This window comes from Leopardus geoffroyi, chromosome B3 (assembly GCF_018350155.1).
Source record: "Leopardus geoffroyi isolate Oge1 chromosome B3, O.geoffroyi_Oge1_pat1.0, whole genome shotgun sequence".
NCBI classification, from domain to species: Eukaryota; Metazoa; Chordata; class Mammalia; order Carnivora; family Felidae; genus Leopardus; species Leopardus geoffroyi.
In genome coordinates, this window is record NC_059337.1 from 47,069,922 (window position 1) to 47,090,765 (window position 20,844).

The 20,844-nt window shown below is 42.4% G+C and overlaps 1 protein-coding gene across 1 annotated transcript in view; it reads right to left on the reverse strand.

The window, feature by feature from the left end:
- Positions 1-16,178: 16,178 nt before the first annotated feature.
- Positions 16,179-20,844, reverse strand: part of LOC123582953 (myocardial zonula adherens protein) — an 88,951-nt gene continuing 84,285 nt past the window's right edge. The window contains exon 13 of the mRNA XM_045449610.1: positions 16,179-17,121. Coding sequence (XP_045305566.1) covers positions 17,025-17,121 — 97 coding nt within the window. The 3' untranslated portion in view covers positions 16,179-17,024. The remainder of the gene's footprint in view (positions 17,122-20,844) is intronic.

The following is a 20,844-nucleotide window of genomic DNA, read 5'->3' on the forward strand; positions in this document are numbered from 1 at the left end:
TGGGGAACGCTTCATCTCTCCTTCTATTGTGAATGACAATAGATAATGCTGGATAAAGAATTCTTGGCTGCATATTTTTCTGATTCAGCACGTTGAATATACCCTGCCACTTCTTTCTGGTCTGCCAGGTTTCTCTGGATAGTCTACTGCGAAACTGATCTGTCTTCCCTTAAAGGTTAAGGGCTTTTTTTTTTTTTTTCCCTTGCTGCTTTCCTAACTCTTTCCTTGTCTGTGTATTTTGTGAATTTGACTATGATACACCTTGGGATGGTCAATTTTTTTTAATCTAATGGGAGTTCTCTGTGCTTCTTGGATTTTGCTGTCTGTGTCCTTCCCCAGATTAGGGAAGTTTTCTGGCATAATTTGCTCACATAAACCTTCAGCCCTTTTTTCTCTCTCTTTATCTTCCAGGACTCTGATGATTCAGATGTTATTCTTTTTTAATAAGTCACTGAGTTCTCTAAGTCTTGTATCATGATCTTTGCCTTCGTTTCTTTTTTTCTGCTTCATTATTCACCATAATTTTATCTTCTGTATTGCTGATTTGCTGCTCTGCTTCACCCATCCTGCCATCATGGCATCCATTCAAGATTGCATCTCCGTTATAGCATTTTTCATTTTGGCCTGCCTAAATTTTATTTCTTTTATCTCTGCTGAAAGGAATTCTCTGGCATCTTCTCTGCTTTTTTCAACCCTGGATAGTATTCATATTATCATGATTCTAAATTCTAGTTCAGACATCTTATACCTGTGTTGATTAAGTCCCTGGCTGTCATTTTTTTCTTGTTCTTTCTTTTGGGGTAAATTCCTTCATTTTGTCATTTTGGAGGAGGGAAAAAATTAACAAAAAATTAAAATTAAAAAATTACAAACAAACAAAAAAAAAAAAAAAAAGGAAGCTAGATCCTGGGTGTGTTTCAGTCTGCTTGTTGAAAGAGCTTGATAGAATAGAGAAAAAAGGGAAAGGAAAGAGAAAGCAAATGTAAGAAAAAAATTTAATTAAAAAAGATTTATAGAATGAAATGAAATAGAATTAAAAAAAATAAATAATAAAAAAGTGAAAAAAATGTTCTTTTTGTGTCTAAGAAAGAGAAAGAAAGAAAAAAAGAACACAATTTAAGCAAAAACAGAAACAAAGAAAACGAATAAATGAACCAGCAAACAGAATGAAACCCAAATGAAGTTACATCTGCTTTCCCCTATAACCAAAACTATGTAGCCCTCTATAGTACAATAAGCAGGTGAAGTGACTTGTGCTGGTCATCTTGGGATGTGCTTGGAGGGCACAGTTGGGTGGGGCTTGGTGTAATGGCTCCATTCTCCACCAGGTGGCCCTGCTGGGCTTATTAGGGTGGATCAGTGTGAGTGGTTGTGTGCGTGGGAGAGATGGAAATGATTTCACCCAGCTCCCTAGTCTCTGACACAGGAACTTCACACTCTCACTGACCCATGATCAAGCACCCCTCCTTTTTCTCAGGCTCTGTCCACTCTGCACCTCTACCCTGTTCAAGTCCAAGCTGTCCACCTGCCAGGTGGCACCTCTCTCCAGAATTTTATCTCAGATAGGATTGTGTTTCAAAACCCCACACTCAGAGACCCCCACAGCTTGGACCCAACTCTCTAGGGGAGGGTCTCACTGGCCAATGGTCAGTTGCTGGCTTGCCCCGGAAAACATTTGTGCAATCACACAGCAGCAGAGGTTCAAAGATTATGGCAAATCACAACACATAGCTGGTTCCAGGCTTTACCATACTTTGGCATCTTTGTCCCAATACCAGCAAACGTGGTTGCACTCCAGGGTCCACTGGGACCTTTGCCTGTGGGGAAGCAGTATGGCCTCCACCATATGCTCTCCATGCAGGGGAACTGCTTCTCCCCATGTGGCATATCCTGCTTCTGGGGATTCACCCTACTTCCTCACCCAAGCCCTGCCAGGCACTGAGCTCCTCCACTGTTTATAGCATCCTGGTGGTATTGAAACCCTCTACTTTTCCCCTGCCCGTGGTTTTGTGGAACAGATTTCTTGTTCCGTGTTTTTACTCTTTGTCTTTAGCTGCTTTCTGGGGGAGTGCTTTTCTCACATGATCCCAATGCATGACACTCTCCTCCTTTCTCTTTCTCTCTCTGTCTTGTCTCTGCAAAAATGACTCCCTACCCTCTGTGGCTTTTCTCTACCCCAGTTCAGCTCTCTGCATTGTGTACCTGCTTAGTTCTGTGGCTCAATTTATGCAGATTGTTGCGTTAATCCTCAGATCAACTTTCTAGGTGTTGAAAAATGGTTTGGTCCTGATTTGTCTGTGTTTCAGGGACAAGACAAGCTCAGGGTCTGCATGGTACTCCACCATCTTAACTGCTCTCCTGGGATAGAATCTTTTACACAGCGTAGCTTAGGACTCCAGGATGTCATAATACAAACCAGAATTCCTAACAACCAACCTCCCATACACAAACTGTCTAGTTCTCTTGTCAGTAACCAAGAGGTTTGGCAAGTGAGGAAACATTACCCTAAAACAAAAGCACTCTGTTTTTTCTTCAGAATGAAAATAGTCAAACTCTTATTTTATGATCCATCAAACAAACAAACAAACAAAAGATAAGTATTAGAACATGGATGGAACTGGAGAGTGTGATGCTAAGTGAAATAAGCCATACAGAGAAAGACAGATACCATATGGTTTCACTCTTATGTGGATCCTGAGAAACGTAATAGGAACCCATGGGGGAGGGGGAGGAAAAAAGAAAAAAAAAAAAAAAAAGAGGTTAGAGTGGGAGAGAGCCAAAGCATAAGAGACTGTTAAAAACTGAGAACAAACTGAGGGTTGATGGGGGGTGGGAGGGAGGAGAGGGTGGGTGATGGGTATTGAGGAAGGCACCTTTTGGGATGAGCACTGGGTGTTTTATGGAAACCAATTTGACAATAAATTTCATATATTATAAAAAAAAAAAAAAACAACACAGATTTTGGATGCCTCAGTCGGTTAAATATCTGACTTTGGCTCTGGTCATGGTCTCACCATTCATGAGTTGGAGCCCCATGTCAGGCTCTGTGCCGACAGCTCAGGGCCTAGAGCCTGCTTCCGATTCTGTCTCTCTCTCTCTCTCTCTCTGCCCCTCTCCCGCTCATGCTCTATCTCTGTCAAAACAAAAAACATTTTTTAAAAAATAAAAACCCCACAGATTCTAATAGCAGTATCGGGGGAAATGATATAAAATGGAGAAATTTAACACAAAGAGAAACAATGAGTGCCATAGGTTTTAACATCTCCATACTAACCAGGAAAACACTTTGAAAGAAGTAGAGCCCACAAGCCACAGGCAGCTAATCTCTGCTGAAGAATTCCTACTGCATATCAAGAGCCCACCTGTTATAAAATTGAATCTAGACAAGTGTTTTTAGTTTTTGTTTTTGGTTTTCACTGCCCTTTTTAAAAAAATCTAAATCACTTTTCTGGTGGTACTTGGACTAATCTCCAGAATAGTAATAGCCCACAGGGTAAACTAATGAATTTGGCTATTAGAAAGCAAGAAAAGGGGCGCCTGGGTGGCTCAGTCGGTTAAGCGTCCGACTTCGGCTCAGGTCACGATCTCGCGGTCCGTGAGTTCGAGCCCCGCGTCAGGCTCTGGGCTGATGGCTCAGAGCCTGGAGCCTGCTTCCGATTCTGTGTCTCCCTCTCTCTCTGCCCCTTCTCTGTTCATGCTCTGTCTCTCTCTGTCTCAAAAATAAATAAATAAACGTTAAAAAAAATTAAAAAAAGAAAGCAAGAAAAATTCAAAATGAAGAATTAAAGGAAACGACAATTTCATCATTATGTGAAGTTCTGCCAGGATGATTTAGCCATTCCATTGCCACCAAGCTGCTTAGGGTGTTCTTTGAACGCAATTTAAAAAGACGAAAAACAAACCTGGGAAAGATTTCCATTTAATTCCTTAAAGAGTTGAAGATAAAAATTACAAATCAATTATAAAATTGGTAGCAATGATCCTCAGAATCTCCAGGTTGCTCTTCTCTGTTTTCGCCCATTAGTTATCAGGCCACAAAACTGGCCGTGATATGCCTGGAGTCCATCAAAATAGCAGCAAAACTATTTCCCATCCCACGTGTTCTTTTTACTACGTGAGTTTAACTCTCCTCCTCCCAAGAAATGAATCTATCCTTGAATCTGGGCATGCTTATGACTACAGCAAAAGTGATTTTTTCAGTCTTCATAGTAAAAGGTGATGAAGCTTCCACCTAATTTTCTTGGGGTGTTTACTATTGGAACTCAGCGAGCAAGCCAGCCATGCAGAAACCTGAGTTTGTATGGGTATTTGGTGTTTTGTCAGCCTAAACTGGGGTTTCAGCCAAAAGGAACCATCAACCACCAGATACGAGTGAACAAACCTTTGCATGATTCCAGCCCCCAACTGGCATAGCATTCCAGGCTTCCAAACTGAGGCCCCAGGCACTGTAGAGTAGAGACATCCCCACTAGGCTCTTTCTGTATTCCTGACTTAACAGTTCTGGAGCATAAGAAAATGGTTGTTGTTTTATATCTTTAAGTTCAGGGTGGTTTGTTAAACAACAGTAATAACAGGAGCATTAATCATGGTTAACCCTCCAGCTGTCATTTGAATCCCATGTGTTTTACCTCCTTGGAGACCCCATTCATTGGTTCATTCAATAAATATTTATCACACATGAGACACTGTTCTAGGCTTTGGAAATACAGTGGTGAATGAGACAAGTTTCCTGCCACACTGAAACTTCCATTCTGTTAGATCGTACTAAGTGCCACAGAGAAAATTAATATGGGTGGATTGATAAGGAGTGATTGGGAGGCTACCTTGATTGAGGGTGATTGAGGTTGGTTTTTCAGTGGAGGTAATTTATAAGCTAAGACCTGAATGATGAGAATTAACTGTGGGAAAGTCTGATGGGGAAGCATCCTAAGTAAAGAGTGGAAGAAATACTAAGGCTCTAAAAGGAGAGGGAGCTCAGCATGGCTAAACAACAAACAAAAGGCCAGGGCTAGATCTTGCAGGGCTTTGTAGACTAGGATATGGAGTTTAAATTTTACTCCAAGAGAAATGGGAAGCTATCCATTGTAGGCAGCCTCTAGGATGCCTCCCATTGGTCCTGTCCTATAGGAATCCCTTCCCTTTGAATGTGGAATGGATTTATGGACTTATTTCTTACAAATAGAATATGGTAAAAAGTAATACAAATGGTAAAAGTGGCAGGGTGTCACTTCCAAAGTTAGGCTGTAAAAGAGTTGAACAGACATTTCATCAAAAGTGTACAAATGAAAAAATAAGTACATGAAAGGTGAGCAGTGTTATTACTCATTAAGAAAATGCAAATTAAAAATACCATGGGGATACTATAACACAACTATCAGAATGTCTGAAATTAGAAAGACTGACCATACCAAGTGTTGGAAAGGATGTGAGACAACTGGAGCTCACATACACTGCTAACAGGAATGTAAAATAATATAGCCACTTTGGAAAACAATTTGGCAGTTTCTAAAAACCTATCACATAACCCAGCCATTCCTCTGCTAGGTATTTACCCAAGAGAAATGGAAGCATGTGTCTATCTGAAGACCTATACCTAAATGTTGATAGCAGCTTTATTTGTAGTGGCCAGAAAACTGGAAACAACCTAATGTCCACCACTAGGTGAATGGATAAACAAATTGTGTATGTCCATAGGACCGAAGACTGTCACACATACAACAACGTCAGTGACTCTCAACTATCCTGAGGGAAGGAAGCCAAGAAAAGAGAAGTACATAGTGTACAATTACTTTTATATAAAATTCTAAAAGATGCACACTAAACTTTAGTGACTTGAAAGCAAATCAGTGATTGCCTAATGATGGTGGGGTGGCAGGGAAGGATTATGAAGGGGCGATAGAAAATGTTCGGGGGGTGATTATGTTCATTGTCTTGATTGTCATAATGGTTATGAGAGTTATATTCATTTGAGAAGTCACAACTTAACCCACTGTACACTTAAAATATGTCTGGTGCATTTCATGTTGGTTATACCCCCAGTGAAGCTGTTAAATGTACCCCATATGGCTTCCACCCTTTTCTGGGTCTTCAAGGATAAACTTCCTGAAAGACTTATCCGCACCCTATTAATCCACATCTTCACCACTCTCACCAGTGCCACAAACCCTCTCATATTTGTCACACCCAAGATGCAGGTTTTAGTCTCTCTCGTCCCTGCTGCCTCTGACCTTGTGACCACTTCCTTCTTCTTAAAACTCTCTGCTAATGTAAGTCCCATGCTACCAATCTCTTCAGGATTTTCATCTCTGGAGACTTTTGCTCTAAGGCTAGAATTAGAGCCAGGGTAAGGACCTTACCTCCTGGATGTCCCAAAGGATTCTCAGGTTCAATTTGTCCAAAGCTGAAGTTAATTTTCCTTCCCCCAACCCACTCTTCCTTTTTTAAAATTCCCACTGTTTAATGGCATCATCGTCCACCTAGTTGCCCAAGCCAAAAACCAAGTATTCATTCCCACTGTTCTTTGTCCTCAACCCAACAGCCTAAATACCTTCTTCTCTGGACACTCTCCCTCTTTCCACCCTTTCAACACCTCCCCACACAGCCAGAATTGCCTCCATTGCCATTGTCCATGTCCTTGAGCGAACTACTATAACAGCTCCTAAAAGGTTTCCCTATCCCTGTCTAATCTGTCCTTTCCTTCTAACTGCTGTCAGAGAGCTTTCTTCCTTAAAAAATCTAATTTTTCGGGGCACCTGGGTGGCTCAGTAGGTTAAGCGTCCAACTTCGGCTCAGGTCACCATCTCATGGTTCCTTGAGTTCAAGCCCCACATCAGGCTCTGTGCTGACAGCTTGGAGCCGCGAGTCTGCTTTGGATTCTCTGTCTTCCTCTCTCTCTACTCCTTCCCCCCTCTCCGTTTCTCTCTCTCTCTCTCTCTCTCTCTCAAAAGTAAATATTAAAAAAATCTAATTTTCTTCCTTCACTTGGAGTGATGATATGGAAAACACTAATGTCATTGTACAAAGACTAGAAGTGTTCAGTTCCACACTTGTCGGGCCTCTCAGCTCACATATGGTCCTTCCACCATGTTGGGATCACCGGAGGGTATTGGAGAGAGTATTGTGGGGGGACACGTGGAAGCATGCCCAGTCTCTCTGCCTAGAATTGACAGTGGTGTGTGGTCACAGTGGCAGTGGTGTGCGATGAAAGTATAAATGACAGATTTAGCCCAACTCCTGCCAAATGGTAGGAACTTGGGAAGCAGAATGATGATTAGTGGAAGGTGAGTCCCCCAAAAAAATGTAAAGGAAAGGATAGGCTGATATTTCAACCAAAGTTATTGGGAATAATGATCACCAAAAAAGAAACCTGTGATGATTAATTTTGTGTGTTAGTTGCCTAGGTCATGGTGCCCAGATAGTTGATCAAACATTATTCTAGATGTTTCTTTGAAGGTGTTTTTTGTCTGAGATTAACATTCAAATCCGTGAACTTTGAGTAAAGCAAATTCCCCCCCATAATGTGAGTGGGCCTCATTCAATCAGTTGGAGCCTTTAACAGAACAAAGACTGACCTCCCCTACTCAAGAAGGAATTCGGCCAGCAGACAGTCTTCAGACTTGAACCGCAGCAGTGTTTTTCCCTGGCTCTCCACCCTGCTGCCTACCTGCAAGTATAATCACATGAGCCAAATCTATTTCTCTGGAATTCATTTTAAGGAATTGGCTCACATGATTATATACACACACACACACATCCTACTGCATCGGTTTCTCTGATGAACCCTGACTGATACAGAGCCTGATAGCATCAGTCTTTAGGAAAATCAAGGCTCCATCATAGCTGGACTTCAGGGAGAGAGGGCTGATGAGAGCAAAGGCTGGCCTTTGCTCTGCCCCTGCTATGAGCTGGGCATATGGAGAAGACATGGGAACCAAGATTCATAAACAAATTTGGATCAAATTCTGTTTTCTTTCATGTTTTTTTTTTTCAAGCATTCGTTTGGGAATTGAACATGCTGAACATTCAAACCATTGCAGCCATAACTAATGAAAAATTAATAAAAAATGGTAAATGTTAGACTTTATTGAACAATAATGGCCGACATCTGTGTACCATTTCCCAAACCAGCTCTTCGGGTCAGTCCCCAAACTGCTTTTCTTAGAGGGCAGTGGGGACCAGCCCACTTTACAGAAGGAGACACAAGTGCCAGCATCTTGTGACGTTCCTTGCCCTGCTACTTTGTCTGTCGGTCCCTCAGCACAGAACTTGACAAATAACCAGCAGGAGCCTGGCCAGTTAGAGGAGAGAAACAAAGAAGGAAACAGGGAATTGGAATCTGCCACGAGAAAAGCAGAGTGAAAAACAGTTAAGGAAAGGAACTGGTAAAGAGGGAAATAAAACAGTAGAAGTGGCAGTAGGGATTCTCTGCACAGAAACCAGACACAGAAAGCTTCGTAGGAAGTCTTATGCTGAGAAAGTCACAGATAAATCCTTCATTTCCCTTACAGCTCTAGAATTCTGTTGTACAAAATGTCACATTCCTCCTTCTTTGTATTTTACTGTAATCCCACCTCAACAAAAGGTTTTCCTGGGCTACCGGGGGGTTGAGGCTGTAAAGTGCATGTACTCCACACTAAAAGTAAATTCTTGTATTAGTTATCCAAACTGTTTGAAATGAGGAACGAAATTTTCAACTCCTATCTGCCTCTTTATCAGCAAATAGTAATTTAAAGCCATTTACCAGGGCTGTGGCTCCCCAGTAACAGACTGTGGCCTATTAAAATTAATCCTGATAGAAGATCCTTGCTGCTTTCTTTAAGCACATTCAGGCCACTGGTTTATGAACAGGATGAACAGACGGCCCATCCCAGAGGGCTTGAGGGAGGAAGCACGTTAAAATGGACGCCTGCCTTTTTGTTTGCTCAGCTGCTTGGAAAAACTAAGACCGAGGGAAATGGGATTAATCAAGGGGGCAGTTGCCCATGGAAAAAAAATAGGAAGACTCTGGTGAGAAAATCCCAGCCAAATAAGGTTCAAGTTGAAGGGAAAGAATTCTTTTCTCTTCAGACTTTCACATGGTTGAATGTTATTTGGTGACAAATCTTCCATTTCTGGCCACCACAGCATTTTATGAACTTTACAATAGTGTGGGAAGAGAGATTTGAGAGAAAAAAATAATTAAATGTTTAATTCTCTGAAAATTCATGTAATGTTACTTTAATTAGCAAATTTAATGAAGATTATTGGTTAGATAAGTGATTGTGATTGAATAACATCTTTTCTTTGATTTTTCATATGAACAAACACACACCAGAAAAAAGTTCTTAAAAGGTCACATGTACTGATGTGTGGTATTGGCTGCATAGATGTTGTAGCTGAGGCCTCTCTTCTCAGTTTAGGAGAAAGAATCTCTTCAGAATCAAGACAGACTCTTGACCTAAAATATCTTCTCCTCCCCTTGACTTATTTCACTTCCCTGTGACACACTGAAATTCCGGCAACAAGATTACTAGGTTAACAAGGATCTTCCTTTGAGACCATAGATATTTCTAAAAGGTTTGTGGCCGACCAGTCATTTACACACCAGTATGAATTGGTTCCACATGGCTATCTGACCTAAGGTGATAACCTCTACTAAAGGAGTGGAGTCTGATAGGAGGTAAAGGGAGAAAATTGAGAGGTTTTTGAACAACTGGAGAGGAAGAGTAGACCAGAGAGAGTATTACAACAGGGTTTATATAGCAGGAAGACCCTAGAGGGCCTCCTATCCAGGATTTGGAGAATATGTAGAACAGGCAAAGTAGGAGAATGTCAAAACAAAACTTGGCTTGGAATTGGTTCAGATTCCATGCTGTAGGGCAGACCTCCTATATGTAAATGGACCTTGTCTAAGATTTTTCATAAAACATTGAGTACATCGTATATCATAAGATGGCTATAAAAATTATTTCATCAAAAATAAATGCAGATAAATATGCTTATGCTTCTTTTGTGCTCAAATAAAGTGGTTTTCACATATATTTAGCAGAAAATAGAAAAGGAGAGTAAGGGAGGTAATTTGCAAAGTCACTAAAGGGTGAGATGTCACAATTTCCTTTCCTTTCCTTTCTTTTCCAATTTTACGTGGAAGGGAGTTCGGAGTTGAGCCTTGTGTGGAGGGAAAGAAGAACCAGGCCTTGACTATAATGTCAGCACACAATATATCTCACTCTTTGCAGTCTGAGGTCTATCAGAGGCTATGAAATAAACTGGTGACCAGCAGCAGGATGGGGTTCGAGAAAGCTGGCTACCCCTCTCCTCTTGCTAGACCTGGCCAAAATCAAGTGTCCGGTCACCTTTAATGTTCTGTCTTGCACAAAAAAGAACACAGCTCTGGAAAGCTTCAGCTAGGGGAAGTGAGGGGGAGGCACAAGGGATGCCCATGAAATATATAGTAGGGAGAATTATTCAAAAAAGAAAAAGTCCTTGATTTTCTTACCAAAACTTTGGAGGAGAGAACAGTCAAGCATAGTAAATAGGACAATAAAGGTGATCGAGATCAGAAAATTGAAGGGGTGGCTGTCAATCTCCAACTATGTCTTTATGGGGAGAGGGTTTATGTACCACTAACTTTGTGGCCAGTTTCTCTGGATTTCAGTCTTCTCCTGTTTAAAATGAGGGTATTGAACCAGACAAACTCCAAGATGCCTTTCAACGCTTAAGTGATATGATTCTAGGATGATTAATGTTTTAATACATTCTTTGGCAACATCTGCATCTATTTAAGCTCATAAATGTTGAGAAGAAATATTTGGTATGCAGTAAACCAGGAAGCAGGTAGCTCCCTGTAAATAAATACTCCTCCAACATTGATGATATTTCGGGTCTTATCAACCCTTGCTGTACTCCCATACTTGCCCATATCTTATGGAACTGGATAATGTTTTCCATCACCTAGAATTCTTGAGCTTAATTTAATTTTTATATCTAGTGGATGACAGCTCTGAGTAATTTAAGGTTGTCTATAAGGCTTTAAAAAAAACGCTGAAATTGTCAGAAGACAAAAAAAAAAAAAAAAAAAAAAAAAGTCCTATAATGAATGATGTGAGAGGAACATCATTTCCAGCAGACAAGAGAAAAAGGTAGTTTGAAGGACTATTTTTTATAATGCACAGAAAAAAAATGTTTGATAATGTAAGTAAAGGGTTGCAAATTGTGGGTCTTTGGCCACGTCCACTCTACAAATGGATTTTTTTGACAGGACAGAGTTTTTCAAAATCATGAATTTGAGTGATTTTAAGATGGGCATGTACTGACCGTCTGGGTGAGCATCCCCTCAGCCAGCCACTCACCCCTTTCCACCTCTGTGCAGACCCTGGGTACCAGGGCATTGGAGTTGGGGTGTGTCAGGACTATAAATGAAAATTTTTGCCCAACATTTTTCTTTTCTGAGAGGCTACAGTAAATCCCATGGAAACTTACTAGGTCACTAATAGAAGATACATACTTACTACATGGAAGTGTTCTTTACCTCTGAATCTCAGTTTCCCTAACATCTTCTGTGTTTTAAGAATCCCCATAAACGATTCTCAGATAATTTATAGAATTAACGTCCCCCCGGAGTACAAATTTCATTAAGATTACAGGGTTTATTTTCTCTAGAATTAAGTATAAAAAGGGAATTTTAACTCAGAAAGACTCAGCCTTTTCTGGGAGGAAACCAGTTTCCTTGTATAGTCCAACTAAATAAGTGCTAGAATCAAAGGTTCTAATTCTGTTGTTTTGAATATTTCCTAGAGAATTGTTTGTAAGCATCTGAATACATAGTCATTGTTTACAAAGCTTGACACAACGTTGTCACCGATTTTAAGAAAAGCCGTTTTAAAACGTCAAAGAAAATTATGAATCTTTATGATCACTGTGGAAACATTAGCATCTTTATAACATATTTTCTATTTTTAATTCCATATGGAGGATTTGGGGACCAAAACAAGGTTAACTTGAGACAGCCCTAATTTCCTTCCCAGCCCCCCAAAAATGTTTAAATAAATTCATGGGTACCATAAAGACATTTTATTTTAGGGTTTGGGCCACAAAGTGACCGGTTAAGTTTTTCAGGCTGAATGTGTTTTGTTTAGGAGGGTGGCAAGTTAAGAGGAAAGGAGAGAATTAAAATATTTGCAAGATGTCATTAATCTCCAGCAAGAGCCTAGAGTTGTTTTTTTTTTCCCCCCCTCTTCATTTCAGAACTAATCCAGCTTTCTGTTATTTGGCTCAGAAAAGTCTTAAATCTGTAACAAGAGAGTAACTTCCTGTTCTCAAGAGTATGGCTGCCAAAGAAAACATTTACAAGAAAAGTCCCAGGGCCAAAAAATTGCCTACTAATTATTTCTTAACCCCCTCCCACCCCTAATTCAGGAAGGTGAATGCTGTAAATGCTGTATGTTAAAACTCAAAAGTATGTGTTGAAAAATTAAGAGAAAACCCCTAAGAACTGTTTGCTATTTATTTATATTTTATTGCATTCAAATTACATGGGTTTTACGGCCCTTGGGCACAAATTAATGTTTCTTATAATATTTTGTTCGGAATTCCACAAAGATTATACTATGCCTTTATCAAAATACATGATGGCAGTTTTTACCGGGCACCTTCCCAACTGAAGACGGGGAAGCAACCCCAACCTTCAGGACCTGACTAGCACTGCCGGCTAGGCCATGATGTCGCTCCAAATTGGCCTGACTCAGCAGTGAGGTCTTGGTGTTCCCCTCGGTGATGTGTCTTATTCAGGGCAATGCCAATCAAAGTCCCAGCAGCCTGTGGGAGAAATGGACAGACTGGAAAACTCATATGGAAATGTGAAGGACCCAGAATACCCTAAAACCACTTAGAAAAAGAACAGAGTTGGAGAGCCTGTGCCACCTGACTTCAAGCCTTATTAGAACACTATGATGATCAAGAGAGTGTAGGCTTGGTATCAAGATGGCTAACAGATCGATGTAACAAAGTAGTGAGCGTATATATTGACTGATGCAAATATCGCCAAGTGATTTTCAACAATGGTACCGAAGCAATTAGGGGGAAAACGGGTAGTCTTTTCAACAAAGAGTGCTCAAATAATTTATACTACACACCATGTGTTAGTAATCTAATCCTGTCCCGACACATTATCCCAAAATTTAGCCACCAGTCTCCCTCTGGTTCTTTTTGCCTCTGGTCTCTCTTTCCAGAAATACATCTCCAGTCTCCTTTTTGGCCTTTCCCTTTCCTGACAAAATCAAATGGGTTATTCTCAGATTTGCATAGGAGGAAAAGGACACTACAGTTTATTTAATCTGTGTATCCAGCCACATGTTTTCCCCCACTTCCCTCCCACACAATCCCGCTCACTAGTCTTCATGGAGTCTCTAATCTGTGTTCAATAAGAGGAGATCCTTGGATTTGCAAATATTCATGATGTAACACCTCTTTCCCAATGATTACTAGTAATAATGGCAGGTGGCAACTGTTGGCATGTGTCTGGCAAATTTTCCCACGTTCTTTCACGTGATCTGCACAGCAGGCCTATGAGGGGGGTACAGTTTGAGTTCGAGGCAAAACTACTCAGAGCACTGAGCCTGAGAGCTCAAGTGGCCTCACCAAACAGGTACTGTCATTTAGTTGCAGACCCGGGACTGACTCCGGACTTCCCACCTATGTTCTGGAATGAAGCCTGTGTGGTTTCAGACAATTTTCATCTCTCTTTGAGTTTGTTTCCTTGTCCACAAAATGGCACTAGTAACATCTTCCACATAGAATGATTGCCAAGATTTAATGGATATATGCCGGGTCTGGCTCAGTAACTCTTGGTGTCCTGTACTTCCCCAGCCAGGGCTCTTTCTGGAGTACTTTGCATTTGTAGATTTCCTCATGATTCTCAGGGTTTGGAATGGGTCCCCTCCTTTATGGGAAATTACCTCCCAAGGAACTCACATCACTGGAGAGACAGGAAATGGACATGATGATCGGTCATTAGATATAAGAGAAGAAGGAGGGCCTAGGAAAAAGTACCCCTGGGATTTCAGAGACAGCAGAGATCAGGAAGAGCCAGACTCACTGGGAACAATTTTGCAGAGGCGAGGGTCTCGAGGTGCACATGTCTTTCTCCCCAGCGCCGATGGCATGCGCTGGTTGAACTGAACTGGGCCTCTGAGTCTGGCTGTGAAGAAAAGCACTGTGGTCTGAGGTGGCCTGAGCCAATACACGAGGGAATTCTGCCCTTCCTGTCACATGCTCCCACCCCACCCCTTCCTTACCTTAGGGGGACCACCCCCAGAGCTCCTGGAGCAGGAAGACAGCATTTGCTGGGGGAGGAAGAGGGTGCCCAGGGTAGACTCACCACCAGCTCAGAGGTCAGCCTTGGTTGATGCCCCCTCTAGAGGGGGGAGGGCCTGTCACATCAAGCAACTCCGAGCTCTTTCCAGATGTCCCTTTCCCTGCCAGCCCTGAAGTCTGCCCTCTGGGGCCGGTCCCACCCAGATTCTAACCCCATTTCGGTCACAGGGCTTGAATATTTTCTGTCTCCATGGCTGGCTCTTGCTTTTGACTAAGGAGCAGGCCTTCTCTGATTCCAGGATCCCGGGGAAAGCAAGCCCGCTTCCTCTAAGTCCAGGCCTGCTTCCTGTTTGCTGCCCATGTTCTCTCTGGGCCCTAGGGACGCCTACAGGCCTGCAGCTCACACCTGCACAGTCCCTGAGCTCAGGTATCCAAAGGCAATATCCTGAAGGAACTTTTTTCACTGCCTGTTAGGGGGACAGGTCTGCCTCAAGCAAGCAACTTTATATACTCCTTCATTTTCTCATTCCCAGTGTTGGCAAAGGGGTCAGGAAACCACATTCTCATCCTGTTGATAAGAATTTAAATGGACACAAACTGCCACAGCCCCGGTTGGAGCATATGCACCAGAAGACTTAAGTTGGCATAGTTTTTTAAAAATGTTTCTTTATTTTGAGAGAGAAAGAGCATGCGCACACAAGTGGGAGAGGGGCAAGGAGAGACAGGGGGAGAGACAGTGAGAGAAGAAAGAGTCTGTGCTGTCAGCGCAGAGCCCCGTGTGGGGTTCAGTCTCGCGAACCGTGAGATCATGACCTGAATCAAAATCAAGAATCGGACGCTTAAGCGACTGAGCCACCCAGGCACCCCAAGTTTACATCATTTTTGTCTCAGCCCAGCGATTCCTCTTGTAGGAATTTATCCTGAGAAAGCAGTTAGGCAAGCGTACAAAGATGCATGTAGAAGAGGATTCATCAGAGGACTGCTTAAGAAAAGGAGACCCACTTCCAAAATTCCAACCTGACTGGATAGGTCCAGGAAGTCATAGCATGCCAATAAAATGGAATCCAATTAATTGTAAGAAGCAGTACCATAGATCTATATACCTATATCCATATCTAGATTGATCACAGTATAGTAAGTCCATTACAAAGGTATGTATTGATAATAGCACTTAGTAAGTAAGTGCCTACTATGTGCCACGCATCACGTTAGAACTTCATGGACATTAACTCATGTAATCTTCACACCAACTCCGGTTAGGAAAGAACTATCACTGATTGCATCTTACAGGGGCTCGAAGAGGTTCTGCGACTTGCCCAAAGCATATACTAGTGACCGAGCTCAGTCCCCTGAGCCCATGTTACTAAATATCATGATTCTGCTTCTCAGTATACTGCCATGCTTGTTTTAAAAACAAAATAAATAGCGTGTGTGTGTGTGTGTGTGTGTGTGTGTGTGTGTGAAGAAAGCCAAAGAGATTCTGCTTCTCAGTATACTGCCATGCTTGTTTTAAAAACAAAACAAATAGTGTGTGTGTGTGTGTGAAGAAAGCCAAGAAGGACTGAAATGAAAATATTGATAGAGGCACTATTATAGAATGTTACTTTTTTATTTAGGATAAAACCTTGCATACAAAGCTATTTTTCATTTCAATAAGATAAAATTACTATGTAATATTAGAGTTTGCAGATAATGTTCAGGGTTTACACACACACACACACGCTGGTGCTCTCTCACACATACACACACCCTCTCTTATGGTTTATAAATGCTTCTAAGGACTACTGACTGAAAGATCACTGTGCCCTCACTTTGACATTCCAGATCCCGATTCCGCTGTCTGCCTCTTCTACCTGCCCATGGATGAAACACAGAGCCAACACGGGTAGAACAAAATATATGGCATTTATTAAACATATGTGACACAGATTGTAATATCAAAGTAGAGCATGCATGAACAAATTACTCATTTAACAAAAACACCAGTCGATACTGAAAACATGAAATGATTACATTTCCACAACATACAAAATTTTTTCAGTTAAAATGAGAAAGAAAAAAAATCACAGGTAAAATAAATACATTGATTTCAGTGAGCCCCATACAGACATAAGGCACAAATTAAACCGGAGGATTAGCACATGGGAATGAGGCACCCATGCCCGCAGGAGGCCAGTCTCCAACCGCGGCTCCCACACCCCACACACATCCTGGCACCAAGAAGAGAGAGCGTCTGCATGCTGGGAAGCCTTCCCTCCTGGCCAGGTCTCCCCAGGTGCCCACGCTCCCGCAGACAGGCTTCTCGGCACCAGAGAAACACTGCCTCTAATACTTTTATGGGTAAATAAAACCTTCATGCTGTAACAAATGATCCTGACGTGAATAACGTGAAATTTCAAATTAATGCCCTTTTTCCTCCCAGCTGAAGGCTAGTAAAACAGAAAATAAATTGTGAGGGAATTCTCCTGACAGAATTTCAGTGTCTACTCCCAAAGCTAATGACGGCCCAGTACAGCACGGTTGGGTGTTTTGAAATAGGACCTCGACACCTCTCTCTCCTGCCCTCCCCTTCCACCTCCGCTTTCCTTCATGTTTTAGAAGTACATCAGAGTCAGCAATCTCCTTTCTGGCTTAAACCTGTATAGGACGAGGTGGTAGCCACCTTTCCCAGCCTCAAGCCACAGGGTTCTAGGGCCTTTGTCCCTCTGTCCAAAGCGACTGTCTCCAGGCGCCTAAGTCAGAGTTTTCTTCAGGGTTAACTCCAGGACTCGTGTGTACGGTGTGTAATTCCTGGAAGGCATTGCGATCTCACGAGTCCTCCCTGTTGGGCTGAGAAACGAGAAAAGGCAAGTCAGGAAGATCGACCAGAACTCCCCACAGTCTTCAAGTGAGACAGCTCTAGAAAATGGTTTTGCAGCCACGGCAGCCTGAAAATAAACTGACAGAATGCAGTTGAATCTTTTGTTTAAATATTATAAGAGGGACCATTAATCTTAGCAATTTTGAAAGGTCATGCTAAATATCATTCAGAAAAATTAAAAAAAAAAAAACCATGTATTTAAAGAACTCAAAATTATTTTAATGTAGGGGAGCCTGGGTGGCTCAGTCGATTAGGTGTCTGACTTTGGCTCAGGTCACAACCTTGCAGTTTGTGAGTTCAAGCCCCGCATCAGGCTCTGTGCTGACAGCTCAGGACCTGGAGCCTGCTTCAGATTCTGTGTCTCCCTCTCTCTCTTTCCCTCCCCACCTCACACTCTGTCTCTGTCTCTCAAATAAACATTAAAATAATTTTTTTAATAAAAAAATAAAATGATTTGAATGTAGTGTGTTAGGTACTAGAATAGATGCAAAATGAGCCGGATATTCTCCATTTGCCCATTCGGAAAACTCTCCCCCTTCTCCACCCCACTCTGTGCCTTTGGGAAGCTGACCTGATGTCAGCATCCATGGGCTCCCTTAGAATTTAGCTTCCAGTTGGTTTTGACCAGTTGGGAACTGGTAGCAGGGGATAAGAGAATGGAAGGACGGTGAGGTCATCACATTTGTTCCCTTATGGCCAGGCTGCAGGTTGGTGGTTGGCTGCATTCCTCTAGCAGAGGCCACAGTTCCCAGCACCCCCCTTTTGTGTGTTCTATTGGCTTCTTCCCCCTGCCTCTGCAGAGGCCCAGTCTGGTGACCACTTCCACTGTGCTAGCTCCAGAGTAAGCCACTGTGCGTCGTTTACTTTTCTCAAAGCTGTCCAAACCTTCATCTAAGTCTCTTCAATCCTTCCTGTCTTGCCAGGACCTTGAGCAATACAAGAATTAACATATGACGGGCAAACTGAGGGCAGAACGAGTTCGTGGCACTTAGGAGGAGGGCATCTGGAAATTCGCACAGAGGGGGCATCTTGAAGGGTGCTTAGGCGTTCCTCTGGTGGACAAGGAGATGGGAATTCAGGCAGAAGGGATAGTGTGCGCAAAGGCAAAAGAAGGGTGAACACAAGGACTCTGGGTGTGGAAAGACACACTTGGTAGGACTGGAGCAAAGAGTTCACGACGAAAAATGGCAGAAGACGAGGCCTGGTGTGGAAGGGCCCTGTGTGCCCTGCTAAGGAGTTCAGAAGGGGACACAGAGCCACTAAAGAGGGGAGTGATATGCTCATGCCAAGATTCCTTGGCACCACTGATGGTTGACTGCAGAGGGGTTAGTCTGAAGGCAGAAAGTGAACAGATTTTTGCTATTTAGGAGGCGAGAGAAAGGTCATGAGAACTTGAATTCTGACTGTAGCACTCGAGGTGAAGTAGCAAGGAAAAGGTAGGGAGATACTGGGAAGGTAGAATTAACCAGGGTTTGGTGACTGAGATGGAGAAAATATCCCATTTCTTTTTCCTCCTGGACACATAACTACCTTTCCCAGCCCCCTTGGCAATGTAATGGGCCATATGACTAAAGGGGCAAAAATGATGTATATTACTTCCAGGTTTAGCCCATAAAATCCTTCTGCATAACCCTCCATGCCCAATCTCTTCCCTTTCATGCAGAGGATGTAGTGGAGGGCCCAAAAGGTCTCCAAAACCCAGGCAGAGTCATTAGTTGAAAGAATCTGGGCTCCTGAATGTGTGCAAGGAGGCCCATGCCAATTAGTCTTGGACTGTATCACGAGAAATCAGTATTTTGCCAAGCTGAGGTTTGTGGGCTTTTTGTTACAGCAGCTAACATTTCTTAACCCAACTACTGCAATGACCAATTGTATGTATGAGATACGAGTCCGCTCCCTTCCCTGAACTGCCCATAGCCAATCTTTCACAAAGTGATATGGAATATACCTCCTTAGCTACTGTTTTGTCATCTGTCTTCTCTATTCCCTCAGCCACTGCCCAAGTTCAGGCTCTCAACATTTATCTTTGACTATCTTTGACTACTTTGAATACTTGAGGAGTATTCTAAATGGTCTCCCTGCCTTCCGTCTCAGCAAGTCTTCCCCCTCTGCAAATCCTCTACCCATTTTGCTGTCAAAGAGATCTCACTGATAAAAGAAGCACATTACTGTTCCTAAGACTTTTCAATGTTGCCCCATTGCTTCCTGGATGAAGTCTAAGCTCCTGTGCATGGTCTTAAAGGCCCTCTACCATCTCCTGCTATTTCTCCCATAGTTTTCATCATGGCCACACTGCCGTTCTCATGTTGTCCCCTCCACCTTGAATGCTCCCCTAATCAAATGGGTCTGGTGAATCCCTGCCTGTATTTCAAGACTCAGACATCACCTCCAATATGACAGTTTCCCTGATTCTGCACCGCAAGGATAGAAACGATCATTCGTTTCTTTTTGTGCTTGTTTTCAGTTTCCTTGAACAGTGGTGCTCACTTTTCTGCTTCCACAAGGTCACTTTTGCTAAACCTTCCCAGCAGGTAACACCTCCCACTACCCTGAAGTGATTTGCAACTATAGTTGGGATACAGCTTCTTAGGCGGTGTGTTAGAAGCTTGGGGGAAATTTTAAACTTTTATGTCTCTCTCCAAGAGATTCAGTATGTCTTCTCCATGCTCTCCAAACCATCCTCCCCACATACACCGCGAAAAGGACTTATGGGCTTCTGACACACCACTGGAAGCATCCCACAGCCCCCATTGGTCTACACATCCTCTGCCAGCTACAATTTCGTGAAGGGTGAAAACCGTAGCTCACCCCTCTCCATGAGTCTAGCAGCTCACTCAGGCCAGGCACACAGCTATCACTCAATGTATGCAATGTATGGATGACGAAGGAAACCAGGGGATGAAGGATTCCCAGGAGTAAGTGGTCAGCAGGTCACCTGCCATAGATAGAGGAATCCACAAGACCTGTCAGTTGAGGGGTCCCCAGTGACCTGACCAGGCACTTTAGTGGAGTGCCAGGGGCAGGAGCCAGATGGTGATTTGTGCCAACCACTGTGAAAATTCCACATAACGGAAATGGTCTCTGGTGATAATATCCTAAAAGCCCATAAAGTCCAGAAATATTTATAAAGGTGAACGTTCTGGGTTTCAAAAACAGGCTTTCCTATCCCAGCCTTTCAAAAGGAAGTGAGGTATTTTATTTGGTTGATCACTAGGAAACAACAGGATTTCAAGAACACAAATAATTTCAACCACAGAACTAAAATTCAACCATTTTCTTTAACACTTTAAGGCTATTGTTAACCTTTTATTAATCCATAAAGAGGCAGTTCCCCCGGGGGAAACAATAGCAGAGTCAGCAAATAGAGCTTTGACAAAAAACTACTTTGTGTTCTGGTCTCTACGATAGAAATAGGAGATGGAGGCATTTTAAAGCGCTTACTATGTGCTGGGCACTTGTGACCACGGGGAGTATGTTTCCATTACATCACACCTATTCAGGCATAATTTATGAGCTTGCTGGAAGCCAAGTTTCACTAAGGGGCAAGGAGAAAAAGTCTTTTTTTCTTTTCATTTTTTGTTTTTCATCTTCTCTTTGAAGTCTAGCAGACTGGAAATTGCTCTCAGTGGCTTTACTTAATATATATCAAACTTTCAAATCAAACTCTTAAGTCTTTTCTAAAAGACAGGTGT